Genomic DNA, 18,435 nt, shown 5'->3' with positions numbered 1-18,435 from the left:
CTGTCGGTCATGGCCTCGTATTCCTCGCTCTGCCAAAAGTGACACGCCAGCCGAGGGCCCCTATTTTTCTATTTGAAGACCCAACAAATCCTCTTTTTTTTTTTTTTTTTTCTTTTTCTTTTTCTTTTTCTTTTTTCCTTCGTAAATTCATAAACTCGTAAACTCATAAATTATTTTATTTTGAAATTTTGATGGAAAAAAGTACAAAAATATTAAATGGGGTTTTCTGTTATCGGGCAGCTCAATGACTCACTCAACCACTCCTCTGACCCACTTCTACTTGTAACCTTCTCTCATTTTGAATGATTCCTATTGCAAATTCTATACATTTTTATGCATTCAAATTTCTAATCTTTATCTACTCGATATTTTTTATATTATTATATTTGGGTTTCTTTCATTTCTTTAGCTTTTTGGAGAAAAGTTAACTTTTTAACCAATAAAATAGAATTATAAAATGTTAGGGAGTAGAAAAGAAAACCCACCGTTGGAATTTTCACTTTGACATTTTTTGTTTAATCACATGCACAGCCTTATAATGCAATATCGAAATGGTTGACAGAGAAACATCCATATATTTTATTTTATATTTGGAAAATCAAACCTTTTCTTTTTCTACTTCCCCTTATGACTTCAATTCAAAAACAGTTTGCCGAAGAAAAGTACCACAACAAAACTGTATATGAATCAAAATGTAACCCTTTAAGCATTTTGATTTATCGCGTGGTAAGTTTCGAAATCTAAAGAATCATATTATTCTTACGACTAAATTACTTCTCGAGCATTAGTTCCACACGATTCTAACTAACAACTTGATATGAATTTGGGAGCATTGAAGCTTGGCCAACTATACTAGAGGTCTGAAGATCAAAGGGTTTTTTAAAAATGGAATAAACAAAACAATTATGTAATTCCTTCGACGGCCATACAAGATTTTATAGCTTGTACCATTTCGATTAATCTATAAGGATTGGAAAACCCATATTTTCAAACATATACAACAAGGTTATGTGAAGTGCCCTAGAACTAAAGCAACCGAACCCTAATAAAAATAAAATCAATCAAAGATGTCAAAGTTTCAACAATCTATTCCACACATTTGAAAAGTTAAAAACAAAAGGCTTATGAAGAAATTACTAATTGAAAGACCTATTAAACGCATTTAAAAGTTACAAAACTTTCCATTCCAGGAGTCCAATAACCAAACTTCAAAATAAAGTCTAATATTTGAAAACTAACCCACTTAAGATTTGGGAGTAAATACATAATTAGAGTGAAGATTAGGGAAAGGGTTAAAAGATTGTAAGTGGGTTAAATTTGAATATAAATGGTTATTGTCCATTTCTCAGATACATGTACGAGGTGTTCACATCAAAGTCATCTGTTAAATCCAACGGTGTTGATGTGCAGAATTCAACATAAAGAGAGAGAGAGAGAGAGTGAGAGAGAGAAAGAAACAAATAAAAAGAAATTAGAAAGAAAAAGAAAAATAGGGTTTTGTGAGAACATTTCTGGAAGTGAAAAAACCAGGTTGTAGGGTCTAAATCTAACCCCAAAATTTTGTCTTTTTACACAATTTACCTTTGCAATTAGGCCCTCATTTCACTCTTCTTTTATAGACCCATCTCTTTAGCCATTTCATTCTCACTCTTTTCTTCCTCCTTTTCTCTCTTTCTCTCTCTCAAAGAAAAAAATAAAAATAAAATCGAGTGTTAGGGTTTTTTTTTGCCATGAGAGATCTATTAGTTTCAAGGTCTTTGTGGGTGACGAGTTTGTTTTGTTTTGAGGGGAATGTTGTCTGGCTCGAGGACACTTTTATTCGATCTTTTGATTTTTGTGTTTATATTTAGTGTCGTCGGACCAGGCTTCATTCCCCCCAATTAATTCTATCCCCTCGAACAAGAACAATTACAAAACAATACAATACCACAAGGTTTGTGTTTGTTTTTTTTTGTTTTAAATTTTGCGTACATATATAATTTTTGTTATTTCTATTTTTGGTAAATGGATTTTATGAGCAGATAATGTTGTGTCTGTGTGTGTGTTGGAAGTGAATTTATTAAACATGGGGTGCTGCAGATTGGTATAATGATGAAGCTTTTTGACTTAACCTAGCCTTTTCTGTGGTTCAAAAGCTTTTCTTCATCATGATTGGTTCTTTCTTCTAATCTTAGATCCTGTAATGATTTCATTTTTTTCCCCTTCATCATCAGCTCATTATCTTGTTTCTCTGTCTTTTTTTTTTTTTTTTTAAATTTAATTTTTCTCTTGTTGATCTTCTTTAATTTTTTCACTTCCCCTTTTTTGTGCCTATTTTAGATCTATTCTTCTTCTTGTTCTTCTAATAAACTTTTGAATAATTTTCTCTCTCTTCTTGCATGTCTTGGTGTTGGTGAGTTGATTAGATCAATCAAGTAAAAAAGTTGATGGGACTTTAATTTCAATTCAATAACAAATAATGGATGATTAAGTTGTGGGTTTCTTTTCTTTTAAAACATATATCTCTTTCAAGGTGTATTAGGAAATAAAATTCTTAACACAGATCTACATTTTGATCCTTGTAAAGATTAGGGTTTTGCTTTATCTCTTTTTCAAGGAATGGATCGATTTACGTCGATGATCAAGTTGTCTATATGATGGTCATTAGGGTTTTCGATTTTGTAGTTCAAGTAGTCAAATATTAATTAGCGGTTGTGAGAGTTCGGGTTTATGAAGCTTAGTGTAAAAAAGCATTGTATTCTCTCCTTGTTCTCTTTTCGAAGTTTTTTGATATATCTAAAGCCAATTACTATAACCTTGTGGAATTTTCCTCTCTTTGTGTATATTATATTGGGTTACTTGACCAAAATTTTTAAATGAATTGATTAATGGAAATTCTATAGCCTTTTTCTATTGATATATGCCCTAGATTCTCACGTCTATTGCTTATATATATTAGCTTGTAATTTACCATTGTTGACTATAAACACGTGAAATGGAGAGAAAAAGTAATTAGTATTGGGGTTTGCACCAAATCTTTTCCTAGTATTACTTCAGAGATAAAAAAAAAAAAAGAAAAAAAAAACTACTTAAAATTTGTAAATATGTTAAGAAGAATTTTGTTTTTATTTTTTCAATACATTTTTTCTCTTTAAAAAGTGATTAAAGATGGAGTGATCAATGAAGTATACATTCAGATATCTCATTTAGGTATTCAGATATTTTTATATACATTGTGGACATGATGGAGGTTCAAAATACACTCATTATAAAATTGCTATATGACAAAGTATTACTCTTTAGGGAAAATTTTATTTTCATTGATTATTGTTAATATATAAAGATAAGAGATTGTTGGTGATAATCATTTTCTTCAATTAAATAGATTAATTATTTTAAATTTTGTATAATTGTTAATTTGATTGTTTTCTGTTGTGAAGTTTCTCAAAATAATTCCTCAGGAACATTCCTAACTTCTTACCACACATAAGGTTTTTTTTATAATTCTTTTTATTTAAATTTCAGATCAATTTGAATATATTTGAAAATTGCATATATTTATTTAGTGGTTTGAAGTGGGTTTATATACAAATTTGAAATCAAGCTTACCCAACAATTAAGAGCACCCATCAAGATCAACATGGTGGTAAGACTTAATTAGGAGGCTTTCATTTATATTTTCTTCTAGTTTACTGGGGAGATTATCGAAATTTAAGTTTTTTTTTTTGGGTTCAAATTGTTTAATTTGAAAGTTTATATTTGAGATGACTTTTGAAAGAAGAAACATTAATTGGAAGTACTTTCTCTTACAGAAAACTAAAGCATTTCAAATTATTTTCTAAAGAAAATATTCAAAATTACTTCTGACTATATGTATAACTAGCCAAATAAGAACAATAAGCATTGTGTTTAGAAAAGACTTGAATTGTCTTGATTCTTACAAACCAACATATTTTGGGGCTTTGTAAATTAATATGATAGGTGAGATATGATATGATTTCATGACAACAACAAAGATTCAGTTATCTCTTTTTTTTCCTTATCTATTCATCCCTCGTGTTAATGTTGAGTTAATGAAAATGTGTAAATATCGACGAAAATATTGATATTTACATGAAAAACTTGACATATATTATAATGGCCTAATAATGTGTCAAAATATATTGCCATTGGTACATACTTCTTTTAGCAATAATTCACTTAATTAGCACAATGTGTTGACCCATTATTTATCCTTGGAACTAAAGTTAGAAACTTTCCCCTTTGACCATTTTCAAAGGGCTGACTGAAATCAAGTTTAAGATGATGAAAATCAAAACATTTCAAGTAAATTAAGAAGGACGAGTTTCAAATGTTTTTACTTTACCTAAAAGAAAAAGTGATTAATTTCGACACCCATCCCTACACACACACTAGTGAACGAAGTAGAATTGTGGAAAGGAAAACACATGTACATAATAGTAGTGATGAGTTTAACTTTATTAACTCAGGCTTCTGTGCCCATTACTTTATAGGTAGTACATATCTCATAAATAGACATATCCTACACTAATGTGCTAAATAATATCTCATCTTTGAGAAGAATTCATGACAGTAATTAAACCAGACCTATATCGATTCCTCAAAGTTTTTGGACGTAGCTCGTTGAATATGAATTTTCCACCAAAGACGTTTCCAATTTCTTCTAGAAAAATTCTTGTGAAATAACTATAATAACAATATAGAACTAAATCCTCAACTCCTAGTATTTTATTTGCCTCTTGTTTAGTATAGTATAAAAATGGTTCAATATCCAACCAAGTCTCACCTTGCATGCATATAAGTTTTTTATGTTGAATCTATACTGCACCAATGACAACATTATTATATTATTCCTCCTCTGCTCTATCTTTACTGATCACTACTAAATGCATAAAAATGAGTAATTAAGAATGAAATATTGAAGGCCTAAAGTTTGCAACTTCTTTGCTCGATCATGGTCACAAGTTTCTTAGTTAGTTCTCTAAACCTGGGTTTCATCAAAAGAAGTTCTCCACAGGCTATGCCCCAAGAAATGTCTCCACTACTTGATAAAAAAAGAAAAAAGAAAAAAAGAAAAACAATACATGGACTTTGGTCCAATGCGCAAAATTCTCAAAAGGGAGTCCTCTGGAGTAATATTTCTTATAGGAGCTGGAGTACTTTGGAGCCTTTGGATTGAGCAGAACAACCATACCTTTCTTATGCATTTGTGGGAAGAAATTATATTTCTGGCGACCCTTTTGGTGTACTGAAGCTCTTTTGCTTAGAAACTATTATGCTTCTGCCATTGCTCTATACTGGGAAAGCTTTTCTGTAATCTATCATTTACTTGTATATGAATTTTATCCTTTCTTTTTAAAAGAAAAAAATACGAGACCAAGTGTTAGTAGGTGTATCCAGAAATCCTAACTAAGTTAACACATAGCTTCTTCGTTGTATACCGGTTTCATTAAAGATGTCATATACTGGTTTCTTGAATATATCAAGAAATAAGTAGGAAGCAAAACCAAAAGTGTAGAAGAGAAGAAGGGAATTAAATAAAGCTGTAGAGTTCGAGATTCAGGAAATTCTAGACAGGTAGCTTGAGAAGAGCTTTGATCAAGGGCACCAAAAACCAACGAAGAGATCTAATGTGTTCCGAACAGTCTCAAAATCAGATTCTAGTTGGAAGGCTTGTGGAATATGTACCTCCGAGAGCTAGAAGAAGGCTTTTCCTCCCACCTATCCTTCCTTTGTCTATAATTTTTCTTTTCCTAAATTTTATCTTTAAGCGGCTTTTGGATTGGAATATGGCGAAGACACTAAAGGTGCTTCTACGTTAAAATAAATTTTAATTCGTATAAAAAAAGTCATATAATTTCGTGAATAAAGAAAGTGGATCTTTCAACTAAAACACACCCATATTAGTGAGTAGTGTCTAGCACCCGTATGACATGACGGACTGTTAAAGGATTTCTGTAACGCCCCAAAAATTTAGATAATTTTGGAGTCAGTTATCTTAATTTTGTTTATCTAGATTTAATTTATTGGGCGTTATTTTGAATCCATTTAATGAGAATTATTTGATTTAAGTGGGAATTAAAATTAATTAAATATTTCTTGGATGAATATTTAATTAATTAGAGGTTTTGACACGTGGTGTTTGTTGAGTTTTTATTAAATGGTAGGTTAAGAGGATTAAGTAAAGTTGTGGATTTTAGTGTTGTTGAAGTTGAATTTAATTAAATAATTATGGACGTTATTTAATTAAACCGTAGGGTGGAAAGTTTGTTGGAGATTTGATAATTATATGTATACGTGGAAATATATATATAATTATTATGTTAAAGGAAAAGATAATTATATTTGTTGAAATATAATTATTTAAGGAAAAGATAGTTGTATTTTGGAGAAAGGATATTTATTAAAGGAGAAAAAGTAAAATAATTATATTTTGGAAAAATATAATTATTTGTAAAAGGATAATTAATTACTTTGGAGAAGATAAATAATAATTAATTATTGTGGAAGATAATTAATTATTTTGGAGAAAGATAAATAATAATTAATTATTTTGGAGAAAGATAAATAATAATTAATTATTGTAGAAGATAATTAATTATTTTGGAGGAAGATAAATAATAATTAATTATTGTGGGAAATAATTAATTATTCTGTAGAAAGATAAATCTTGATTATGGAGTGGAGTTGTTATGGTTGGGTTAAGATAATTCATGTTGAAAGTTATATACATATAATTATTATGTTAAAGGAAAAGATATTTATATTTGTTAAAATATAACTATTTAAGGAAAAGGTAATTGTATTTTGGAGAAAAGATATTTGGTAAGGGAGAAAAAGTAAAATAATTATATTTTGGGAAAGTATAATTATTTGTAAAAGGATAATTATTTTGGAGAAAGATAAATAATAATTAATTATTGTGGAAGATAATTAATAATTATTTTGGAGAAAGATAAATAATAATTAATTATTGTGGAAGATAATTAATAATTATTTTTGGAGAAAGATAAATAATAATTAATTATTGTGAAAGATAATTAATTATTTTTGGAGAAGATAAATAATAATTAATTATTGTGGAAGATAATTAATTATTTTGGAAGAAAGGTAAATAATAATTAATTATTGTGGATGATAATTAATTATTCTGTAGAAAGATAAATATTGTTTATGGAGTGAAGTTGTTATGGTTGAGTTAAGATAATTCATGTTGGAAGTTATAAGTGATTTATTAGAAAAGATTTGATTGATTAAATTAATTGAGGACTTAAGTTAATTTGAGATTTTGGAGGGAAAAGTTAGTTTTGGTGGAATTGTAATTAATTGAGTATATATATATGGATATATATATTTAATTAATAATTTGGAAAAGTGTAGTTAATTATATTATGGAATATAATTATATTTATTTGGAAAAGAAAATAATTCATGAAGAGAGAGATGATTGATTTTGATTGGACGAAAAAGATATATATTTATAAGAGAGAATAATGGTTTAAATAAATATATATTTATTGTAGATTTTGGTGAGAGAAAAATAATGATAATAAAAAAGTATTATTATTATTACTAATGGTTATAAATGCCTAAGATTAAGGCATTGATTTAGGAAAGATAATGGGAATAAAGATATATGTATATTTTTTTGGTATTATATATATATATATATCCTAAAAGGAAAAGGAAAAGGAAATAATAATAATAATTATTATTATTGTTATTATTTGGGTCTATAAATAGCATTGTAATGCTTAAGATGGAAATAAATGAAAAAGAAAAAGGTTCTTTATCTTCTTCTCTAAGATAACCCTCTGCTGTCGCCGCCTCAGTTGAAGTTAAGATTGGTCTCTTTGGAAGCTTGAGGATTTAAAGTGATGAATTTTTCATCAAGGATAAGAGGATTTTTCAACCTCCATTTGAGTAACCTTGGTAAGCAAATAAAATTAAATTAATATTTTATTAATTTAATTTTGGATCTATTTGAGGTTTCTTTAAAGGTTCAATTGGCTAAACTTTTTAAGATTTAAATCTTGGATTTTTCCCAATCAAGGTTGAATTGGTTTCAACCCTTTTTTTAGAAAGTTAATTAATTTGGGAGAATTTTTGGATGTTAGCCAATTGCTAATTTCATTAATTAAGATACTAAGTTTTCCTTTTATGATTAGGATCAAGTTAATTGGAGAATTTTTACTGTCAACTAGGAACTACCTTTGTTTGGCTAAAATCTCCAGGTAAGAGATTCTCCTACTAGACCTTCGAACTGAATTCAAGAGACCGCATGTAATTATGATTATGCATTGATGGTAGCTAAAATGCATAATTTGATGATAATGATTATACTGAGATTATGATGATAGTTGATGTTGATGATGATGACTGAGATTATTATGTTGATGATTGATGATGATGACCGATGTTATGTTAATGACCGGTAGTATGCTGTTGATGACTGTTGATGATTGTTAATGCATGATATATTAATCACATGATTAAGGACGTTAAGATTAATACTCATGCCATGTTATGATGTTATGTTATGCTACATGCTATGGATAGGGTGTTCTGTTAACTTTGTCTATTAGAGTCGTACCTGCATGGGTGTCCTTCGGGATCACCACCTATTTAGGACTGTGTGGTTCGACGGGACGCCAGTCTAGCATGGATATAGATATGATTCGAGTGATTCGACGGGGTCCTCGCATCCCGATTGTCTTAGTGTTACCCTCGGGTTCACTACAGACCAGCATGTCCTAGGTGCTCCCTCGGGACACCGAAGACCAGATTTTCGTTCCTACGGGAGCGCATGTTGCACGTGTTCGGGAACGTGCCAGAGATTGGGTACCATTTTCAGGACTCTAATGGGAAGTTAACAGACACCTAGCGGGACTAGTAGTAGGTCCCTTACTGAGTATATGTTTATACTCACTCTTTCTATGTTTAACATTTCAGGCGAAGGTAAAGGTAGAGGAAAGCTGGCGAGCGACAAAGAAGGATCCGTGACATGCCATATAGGGACTCAGTTTTGCTTCCGCGTTTATGTTTCAGTGTTTTAATATTCCGTTTTTAATGAAAAATTTATTCTTCCCTCGTTCCAAAAAGTGTCCTTGTCATTGTTTCTTTTTAGTAACGACCTCAGCTTAGTATAAAGAGTTGGGTCGTTACAGTTGGTATCAGAGCGTCAGCTTTTAGGTTCTGTAGACTAACTTACGATGTGAGTCTCTGATTTTGTCTCTATATATGGCTATTACGGTCCTTCGTCACTCGCCAGGTATGTATTTTATGATACATGATTATGAATATGCACGTGACCTTGCCTGTATTAAACTAGAACTGCATGAATGTTATGATTTAAATGGTGATGGTTTTGGTGTTGAAGTTTAAGAAAAATGTTGCCACGTAGAGGTGCTCAAAGGGGTGATTGAGTAGGCAAAAGAGTTGGACGTGTTCAGCGTGATGAACTGCTTTGTGACTGGATATCTAAGACATTAGTTATGTTGGTGGTTTTAAAGGAAACTAAAGGCATGGTTAAGTTCAAGTATATCAAGCACATTTGATTGTGTTTAGAATGGAGTTGCTGGAGAAGGAACAAAGCAAACTTTAGTGCATAGTTATTTTGGTGAGACTTCAAGAAACTGTTTTTGAGTTTACCATGAAGGATAAGTTACAGCTAGTTTAAAGTACAAGTGATGAAATAACGAATTTCTTTAGAATAACTAGTTAAGTTGATGTCATTAAAGAAAGCAATAGTTGGACATGAGTTTGAACTTTATCAAACAAGAAAAGAGAAATTAGTGACTTCTAAAGATTTCTAAATGGTGGAGAATACCTTTTTGGTCGAAGTTTGAAGTTGGAAAATAGAACGTAGTTTTTGAAGGTTTATGAATTAAGTTTTACTTGGATAAGTGTAAAGGAAAGAAAAGTGTTTGAGAAAAGTAATATTTTGTCAAGTGAAGTAAAGCATTGCGCAACATGAGAGTTGCACTTAGGAAAATATTATGGCAAAGTTACCAAGTTGACAATGCTACTTAGGAACAAGAGTATGACAAGGGAGCTCGATACTCGAAATTGTTCAAGGACTAAAACTTTCGAGGACGAAAGTTTCTTAGCGAGGGAAGATTGTAACACCCAATAAATTTAAGGAACTTATTATGGGTATTACATTAAGTGGACTTCAAAGTTAAGGAATATATTCGGTTGTTTTGTGTTGGATTAATTAAATATATATACATGGGTGTGTATATTTAATTAAAGATTTTGGAATTCGGTAGAATTTGTTATTAATTAAGACGTGAGAGCCAAGTATCCCAAGTTGTTCAAAGATTAGAACTTTCGAGGACGAAAGTTGTTAAAGGAGGGAAGATTGTAACGCCCCAAAAATTTAGATAATTTTGGAGTCAGTTATCTTAATTTTGTTTATCTAGATTTAATTTATTGGGCGTTATTTTGAATCCATTTAATGAGAATTATTTGATTTAAGTGGGAATTAAAATTAATTAAATATTTCTTGGATGAATATTTAATTAATTAGAGGTTTTGACACGTGGTGTTTGTTGAGTTTTTATTAAATGGTAGGTTAAGAGGATTAAGTAAAGTTGTGGATTTTAGTGTTGTTGAAGTTGAATTTAATTAAATAATTATGGACGTTATTTAATTAAACCGTAGGGTGGAAAGTTTGTTGGAGATTTGATAATTATATGTATACGTGGAAATATATATATAATTATTATGTTAAAGGAAAAGATAATTATATTTGTTGAAATATAATTATTTAAGGAAAAGATAGTTGTATTTTGGAGAAAGGATATTTATTAAAGGAGAAAAAGTAAAATAATTATATTTTGGAAAAATATAATTATTTGTAAAAGGATAATTAATTACTTTGGAGAAGATAAATAATAATTAATTATTGTGGAAGATAATTAATTATTTTGGAGAAAGATAAATAATAATTAATTATTGTAGAAGATAATTAATTATTTTGGAGGAAGATAAATAATAATTAATTATTGTGGGAAATAATTAATTATTCTGTAGAAAGATAAATCTTGATTATGGAGTGGAGTTGTTATGGTTGGGTTAAGATAATTCATGTTGAAAGTTATATACATATAATTATTATGTTAAAGGAAAAGATATTTATATTTGTTAAAATATAACTATTTAAGGAAAAGGTAATTGTATTTTGGAGAAAAGATATTTGGTAAGGGAGAAAAAGTAAAATAATTATATTTTGGGAAAGTATAATTATTTGTAAAAGGATAATTATTTTGGAGAAAGATAAATAATAATTAATTATTGTGGAAGATAATTAATAATTATTTTGGAGAAAGATAAATAATAATTAATTATTGTGGAAGATAATTAATAATTATTTTTGGAGAAAGATAAATAATAATTAATTATTGTGAAAGATAATTAATTATTTTTGGAGAAGATAAATAATAATTAATTATTGTGGAAGATAATTAATTATTTTGGAAGAAAGGTAAATAATAATTAATTATTGTGGATGATAATTAATTATTCTGTAGAAAGATAAATATTGTTTATGGAGTGAAGTTGTTATGGTTGAGTTAAGATAATTCATGTTGGAAGTTATAAGTGATTTATTAGAAAAGATTTGATTGATTAAATTAATTGAGGACTTAAGTTAATTTGAGATTTTGGAGGGAAAAGTTAGTTTTGGTGGAATTGTAATTAATTGAGTATATATATATGGATATATATATTTAATTAATAATTTGGAAAAGTGTAGTTAATTATATTATGGAATATAATTATATTTATTTGGAAAAGAAAATAATTCATGAAGAGAGAGATGATTGATTTTGATTGGACGAAAAAGATATATATTTATAAGAGAGAATAATGGTTTAAATAAATATATATTTATTGTAGATTTTGGTGAGAGAAAAATAATGATAATAAAAAAGTATTATTATTATTACTAATGGTTATAAATGCCTAAGATTAAGGCATTGATTTAGGAAAGATAATGGGAATAAAGATATATGTATATTTTTTTGGTATTATATATATATATATATCCTAAAAGGAAAAGGAAAAGGAAATAATAATAATAATTATTATTATTGTTATTATTTGGGTCTATAAATAGCATTGTAATGCTTAAGATGGAAATAAATGAAAAAGAAAAAGGTTCTTTATCTTCTTCTCTAAGATAACCCTCTGCTGTCGCTTGAGGATTTAAAGTGATGAATTTTTCATCAAGGATAAGAGGATTTTTCAACCTCCATTTGAGTAACCTTGGTAAGCAAATAAAATTAAATTAATATTTTATTAATTTAATTTTGGATCTATTTGAGGTTTCTTTAAAGGTTCAATTGGCTAAACTTTTTAAGATTTAAATCTTGGATTTTTCCCAATCAAGGTTGAATTGGTTTCAACCCTTTTTTTAGAAAGTTAATTAATTTGGGAGAATTTTTGGATGTTAGCCAATTGCTAATTGGATTTTTTTTTTTTTTTTGTTTTTTTTTTTTTTTTTTTTTTTTTTTTTTTTTTGTTTTTTTACTGTCAACTAGGAACTACCTTTGTTTGGCTAAAATCTCCAGGTAAGAGATTCTCCTACTAGACCTTCGAACTGAATTCAAGAGACCGCATGTAATTATGATTATGCATTGATGGTAGCTAAAATGCATAATTTGATGATAATGATTATACTGAGATTATGATGATAGTTGATGTTGATGATGATGACTGAGATTATTATGTTGATGATTGATGATGATGACCGATGTTATGTTAATGACCGGTAGTATGCTGTTGATGACTGTTGATGATTGTTAATGCATGATATATTAATCACATGATTAAGGACGTTAAGATTAATACTCATGCCATGTTATGATGTTATGTTATGCTACATGCTATGGATAGGGTGTTCTGTTAACTTTGTCTATTAGAGTCGTACCTGCATGGGTGTCCTTCGGGATCACCACCTATTTAGGACTGTGTGGTTCGACGGGACGCCAGTCTAGCATGGATATAGATATGATTCGAGTGATTCGACGGGGTCCTCGCATCCCGATTGTCTTAGTGTTACCCTCGGGTTCACTACAGACCAGCATGTCCTAGGTGCTCCCTCGGGACACCGAAGACCAGATTTTCGTTCCTACGGGAGCGCATGTTGCACGTGTTCGGGAACGTGCCAGAGATTGGGTACCATTTTCAGGACTCTAATGGGAAGTTAACAGACACCTAGCGGGACTAGTAGTAGGTCCCTTACTGAGTATATGTTTATACTCACTCTTTCTATGTTTAACATTTCAGGCGAAGGTAAAGGTAGAGGAAAGCTGGCGAGCGACAAAGAAGGATCCGTGACATGCCATATAGGGACTCAGTTTTGCTTCCGCGTTTATGTTTCAGTGTTTTAATATTCCGTTTTTAATGAAAAATTTATTCTTCCCTCGTTCCAAAAAGTGTCCTTGTCATCGTTTCCGTTTTAGTAACGACCTCAGCTTAGTATAAAGAGTTGGGTCGTTACAATTTCATCAACCACACAACTCAGAATGTCAAAACCTTTTACTCCCAATCATCAAGTCTTCATCTATTTGGGTTACACAATTAAAATGACTCTCTCACAATCGGAGCATTTACCAACTCCACATTAAAGATGCCTTCTTACATTAAATGGTGAATTTAGAACACAACTATTTGCATGGCCCAATCTGAGAATTTATTGTGAGGAATGCCCTACCTCTGTTTGTTAGTTGAATCGTGTTGTGTGCACCCAATTAAACAAGCCCTATAATTTTTTTAACAAATTACCAAAGAGAAGAGAGACGTGAAGGGAGCTTTTTATATATATATAAAGTAGAACTTAAACATAGGTCCTATGAGGCAAGAAGATGGATCTGTTATATACTAAGCTACCACAAAACTGGCAACCGATAGTGTGTATATATATTATATAAAAAACATGAAGTTGAGGGGACTTAAACTTCACTCCCCGGGACTTGTAATTAAATGGGACCTCGAGAAGAGACCAAGTGGTATACTGAGATATCTCAACTAGGAGGCTTTGCAAACTTAGAATACGATCAAATTAAAAAGTCTTTTATTTGATTGGAACTTTTAAAAACTCACTTAAGACCAAATATTAAATTAATTTTCTTCAAATTTAAGGATGTATTTGGAATTCATTTTAAACAGTTTAATTTAAAAAAAAAAAAGTCATTTCCGTAATCCAACTAGTCCAAGTTTGACATAAACTTAGAGAAATTACATTTATGATGATAGTTGTAGGCTTAACGATGTTTATACAAAGCAACTATACGTTGAAAGAGATTAGTATATATAAAATAACCATTGATAATATTAAAGGTCTTTATTCTTTTCATATCTCACAACGTGACAATTTCATGGCTTCCACTTGATTTTCATCTTTTTGTGTTATTGAAGTTTCTATATTTATAATTTATCGGCAAAGAGATGGTAACATCCCAACAAATAAATGATTTTTTTACGATATGTAGGGTGGAGGAATCAAACTTCTAACTTCGAGGTTGATAGTATAAACATTATATCGTCAATTAAACTATATTTTTTCTTGGTAAATTTCTTTATATTATTATAAATTTTTACTTGACATTCAAGAAATTGTTACAATTTTATTCGACTGACAATATAAAGCCGTTATAATAACTCATATGACACTTAGAACGAAAAATGTTCGTTCCTTAATCGATCTTGTTCAATTAGATGGGAACATAACAACTTTTGATTGATACCACACGCTAACAACTCATGCAGTCCAAAATACGAAACTATCCTTTCAATGACATGACCTAGAGGGACATAATTGTTAAAAGAAATTAGCTCAAATTATTTCAAATGTCCCCTCCAAGATGTTTAAAAGAAAGAAAAACTGATGCTAGTGGGAAAGGGTCCATAAGGAAAGTCCAATATTTGTGAGAAATCCTTTGTAGTCTCCAGCTTTTCCATGGCTTTGACAAAGATAAAGAGGCAGGCAGCCCTTTACTTGAGCACACACTACCAAACAATGGGCTCTCACTTCTCCACAAGGGACCTTTAGGTCTTTACAAATCCAACCTCCCATCCATTCAACTCATTAAATTCTCAAATTATCCATTTTCTATACAATATCTATATCTATCATCTTTTTTGAAAAAATTTTGTATAAGTAATTGGAAAAAGCATATTTCTAAGTTGAAGTTCTTGGCACATCAAAAGAAAAATTTAAAACCCACAAAAAAAAGGCGACAAGTACGGTAAAAAATATCAATATAATAATTCAATGGTAATTGACATATACTAAAGTTGAATAAGACAATGTCTAACGTACACTTGTAACACTAAATATAGCTAAGTTTGATCCACACATATATTTTTTCAATCAAATAGCCAAACATTCAAAATTGTATGTTCTCGTATATCGTTGAACTAAAGAAGACTCACATTGTTTATTGATTTCCCTTTTTATATATAACATATGTTAATAACATGGAGATTAAAAATACTAGTTCATACCCATTAACATGTCGTTAAATTTATTTTCAAAATTTAAAAATTTAGTTTTCGAATTTTAATATGTAACATTACAGTTTTCTATACTTCGAAATTTTAAGTAACAACTAATTAGTTTCTTTGGTTTGTATAACTTTATTTGCTTTTGGTTTCCTAACATAAGATGAAAGAGAGACTTTTTTCTCACTAATATATTTTGAAGATAAATCTCTCTCCTTGACAGGTGGAACTATGTTTTCTAACTTCCTAACATAAAATTGTTTGAGTACTGAATTGTTCTAAATCTATTGTTAAAATATACACACACAAAGAGCAATGATGTTGAACTTAGCTGTGCATAATATCAAAATGAGTTCAAATAGTGATGAGAATAAGTAAAGGTAGGGACAATATGAAATAAAGGTTTTTATTGACAACCACACACACATAACAAAAGTTGGACACATCTTGATATGTGTATGGACATGTTCATGATATGCTATTGGCTGTCCCCCAAATTTGGCCTTCCTATGGACATACCTACAAATTTCTTCCTATGCTTCATAACTTTAGGTTGCTCCAATTATTTATTACATACATATATATATATATATATTTAACTAGCTTGTACATAATAATTAGTTTCCATCTGTTTTAGAGTGCTAGTGATCATATTCATCTAAATTTTGTGTATTGAATTTTGAGGAAAATGTTTGTGAATAAATATATAAGAAATATTCTAAAAAAATTCATAATGTATACTTTTGATGATGAGTTTATTTTAATTAGTGAAACCTTTGAACTATAACTTGGAAAATAATAATTTTTTGATGTATTAGATAATTCAAAATCTAGTTATAGGGAAATAGTTATAAGAAATTATGAATGAAACATAGTTCCAATGTATTTGAATAATGAAGAATCCTTTTATAGTTCTTTTTCTAATTTCTTTAATTTCAACCCTTTGTGAAAAAGAAAAGAAAGGAAAAAAAATCTGCCCATTACGTACTGACAAAAGACCCATTAAAAGTAGGGATAAAATATATTTTACATTTAGACGTGTGAAATTCTATGCTGTATCTGAAGTTTCAAAACAAATACGTTAGTTAATTTTGGATATTTGAAAAACAATTTTAAACGTTTTCTTACACAACTTTAATTTAATTGAACAATTTTTTTAAGGGTGCAACACGAGTACTTCCCAAGTGGTCACCCTACTTAATACTACTCTCACCTCAAGCACACTTAAGAATGAAGTTCTGATAGGATCTGATGCATTAGTGCTGGTATGATCGCACCCCTAATTGAACAATTTATCAAATATGCTACTTTGATATTTTTGAGATTTTAATTTTGATTAATATCACAAAAAGTTAGAAATTGGATTCCCTCTCAGTTAGGTATCGTGAAAAAAATATATCTTTTGTACTTTTTAAAGATTGATTTTGATCTTTATATTTATTTTGAAAAGTGCTAATTTCAATAGATTTGTGTTATTGATATGGAGTTTAAGGTCTACTGCTATCATGTCTATCATCATCTCTATTACCGTTAGACTATAAAATTTTAATATATTTGTAAGTATATTTTAATAATTTTATATTTTAAAACAGGATTTTGTCATAATTACATATTAAAAGAAAAAAACTTTCTCGGGACTTTCTCTCTCCGATCCTCTCTATATATAATCAAATCCTCCTTGGATTGCTTTACGTTTCAAAGCTTCAAAAAGAATTAAAAGTGATGGCAAAAAACTCACCAACCTCCTCCTCCTCCTCTCCACACAAACACTTCAAAATTCTTTCAATTTCTCATCCCATTTTTCCCTTTATTTAATTCTTTTTCCTCTCTAATTTTCAATTCAATTTCAGAATTCTTCTTACCAAATTCTTCAAAGAAAAAAAAAGAAAAAGAGATGGGGAGTGGAGAAAGAAGCCAAGAGAGTTTCAAGGATGTTCCGAAGGGTTGTTTGGCAATCAAAGTTGGTCATGAAAGTGAAGAGAAGCAAAGATTTGTAGTGCCTGTCTTGTATTTCAATCACCCTTTGTTCATTCAACTCCTTAAGGAAGCTGAGGATGAATATGGATTTGATCAAAAGGGAACCATCACCATTCCTTGTCATGTGGAACAATTTAGGTATGTTCAAGCCTTGATCGATCGAGAAACCTCGTTTCATCATCATCATCATCACCATCTCTACGTCCCTTGTTTTAGGGTTTGAATCTCATCTTTCGTCAAAAAAAAAAAAAACAAAACAAAACAAATTATTCAATACGACCGTCACACAGTTTGACTTAATCTCTATGATATCAAACGTTGAACTTTTACTTTCTTCTTAAATGTTGTCGGTTGCGTTGTTTCAATTAGTGTCATCGGAATAATTTCTTCCCTATTTTAGGGTTTTCTTTGTGCAAGGTCTGAGTAAATGTATGGGCAAATGTAAAATATTGGAATGATATTAATTTCTTTACTCTTTTTTTGTAAATTCATGTCTAAACATGTCATGGAAAAATGAAGTGTTGGCGTCACTTTTCCTTTTCCTTTCGTGTTTGGTTATTTAAGAAGAAATATTTGCAAATGGGAAATTGGATCTAAGGAGAGGGAGAGAGAGAAATGTGTATTAAATGTGGATTGTCAATTATGGTACGGCCAACCTAACTACTTTTAAACTTGCTAAAATAAAATAGTTAATTCATTTGAAAAATGGGAATAAACTTAACATTTAATTAACAACAGCAAATACGAAAATTATTGTAAATTAAATGATGAATCAAATGTATTTTCTTCCCAATAATTTCTATTATAAAAAAAAAGAGAAAAAGTAACGCACATAATTCAGAGACTAATTAGATGTATACAACTTCGTGGAGTAAAAACGGTAGATAATTTTAATTTTGTTTTATGTTTTTAGATCCACTATTTTAATAAATATATATTTAGCAAATA

General features: G+C 29.6%; 1 protein-coding gene, 1 non-coding gene and 1 pseudogene across 2 annotated transcripts; 2 read left to right on the top strand and 1 right to left on the bottom strand.

Annotated features, from left to right (window-relative positions):
• The first annotated feature begins 1,782 nt into the window (after positions 1–1,782).
• Positions 1,783–1,885, top strand: MIR166B (microRNA MIR166b). The gene has a single exon (NR_120721.1). It is a non-coding gene; the product is annotated as a microRNA MIR166b (primary transcript).
• Positions 1,886–16,669: 14,784 nt separating this feature from the next.
• LOC127144099 (5S ribosomal RNA) lies at positions 16,670–16,789 on the bottom strand (annotated as a pseudogene).
• A 429-nt stretch (positions 16,790–17,218) lies between these two features.
• On the top strand, positions 17,219–17,749 carry LOC103498796 (auxin-responsive protein SAUR32). Its single transcript, XM_008461535.3, has one exon. The coding sequence runs from the start codon at positions 17,405–17,407 to the stop codon at positions 17,708–17,710; it is 306 nt and encodes a 101-aa protein (XP_008459757.2). The 5' UTR covers positions 17,219–17,404; the 3' UTR covers positions 17,711–17,749.
• Positions 17,750–18,435: the final 686 nt, after the last annotated feature.

This window comes from Cucumis melo, chromosome 11 (genome assembly GCF_025177605.1).
Source record: "Cucumis melo cultivar AY chromosome 11, USDA_Cmelo_AY_1.0, whole genome shotgun sequence".
Taxonomy (NCBI): Eukaryota; Viridiplantae; Streptophyta; class Magnoliopsida; order Cucurbitales; family Cucurbitaceae; genus Cucumis; species Cucumis melo.
The sequence above is the reverse complement of the archived record's forward strand: the minus strand, read 5'-3'. Positions and strand labels throughout refer to the sequence as shown.

What these genes read in the sequence shown, in the direction of transcription:
- LOC103498796 (XM_008461535.3), top strand. Translation starts at nt 17,405, where the DNA reads ATGGGGAGTGGAGAAAGAAGCCAAGAGAGTTTCAAGGATGTTCCGAAG.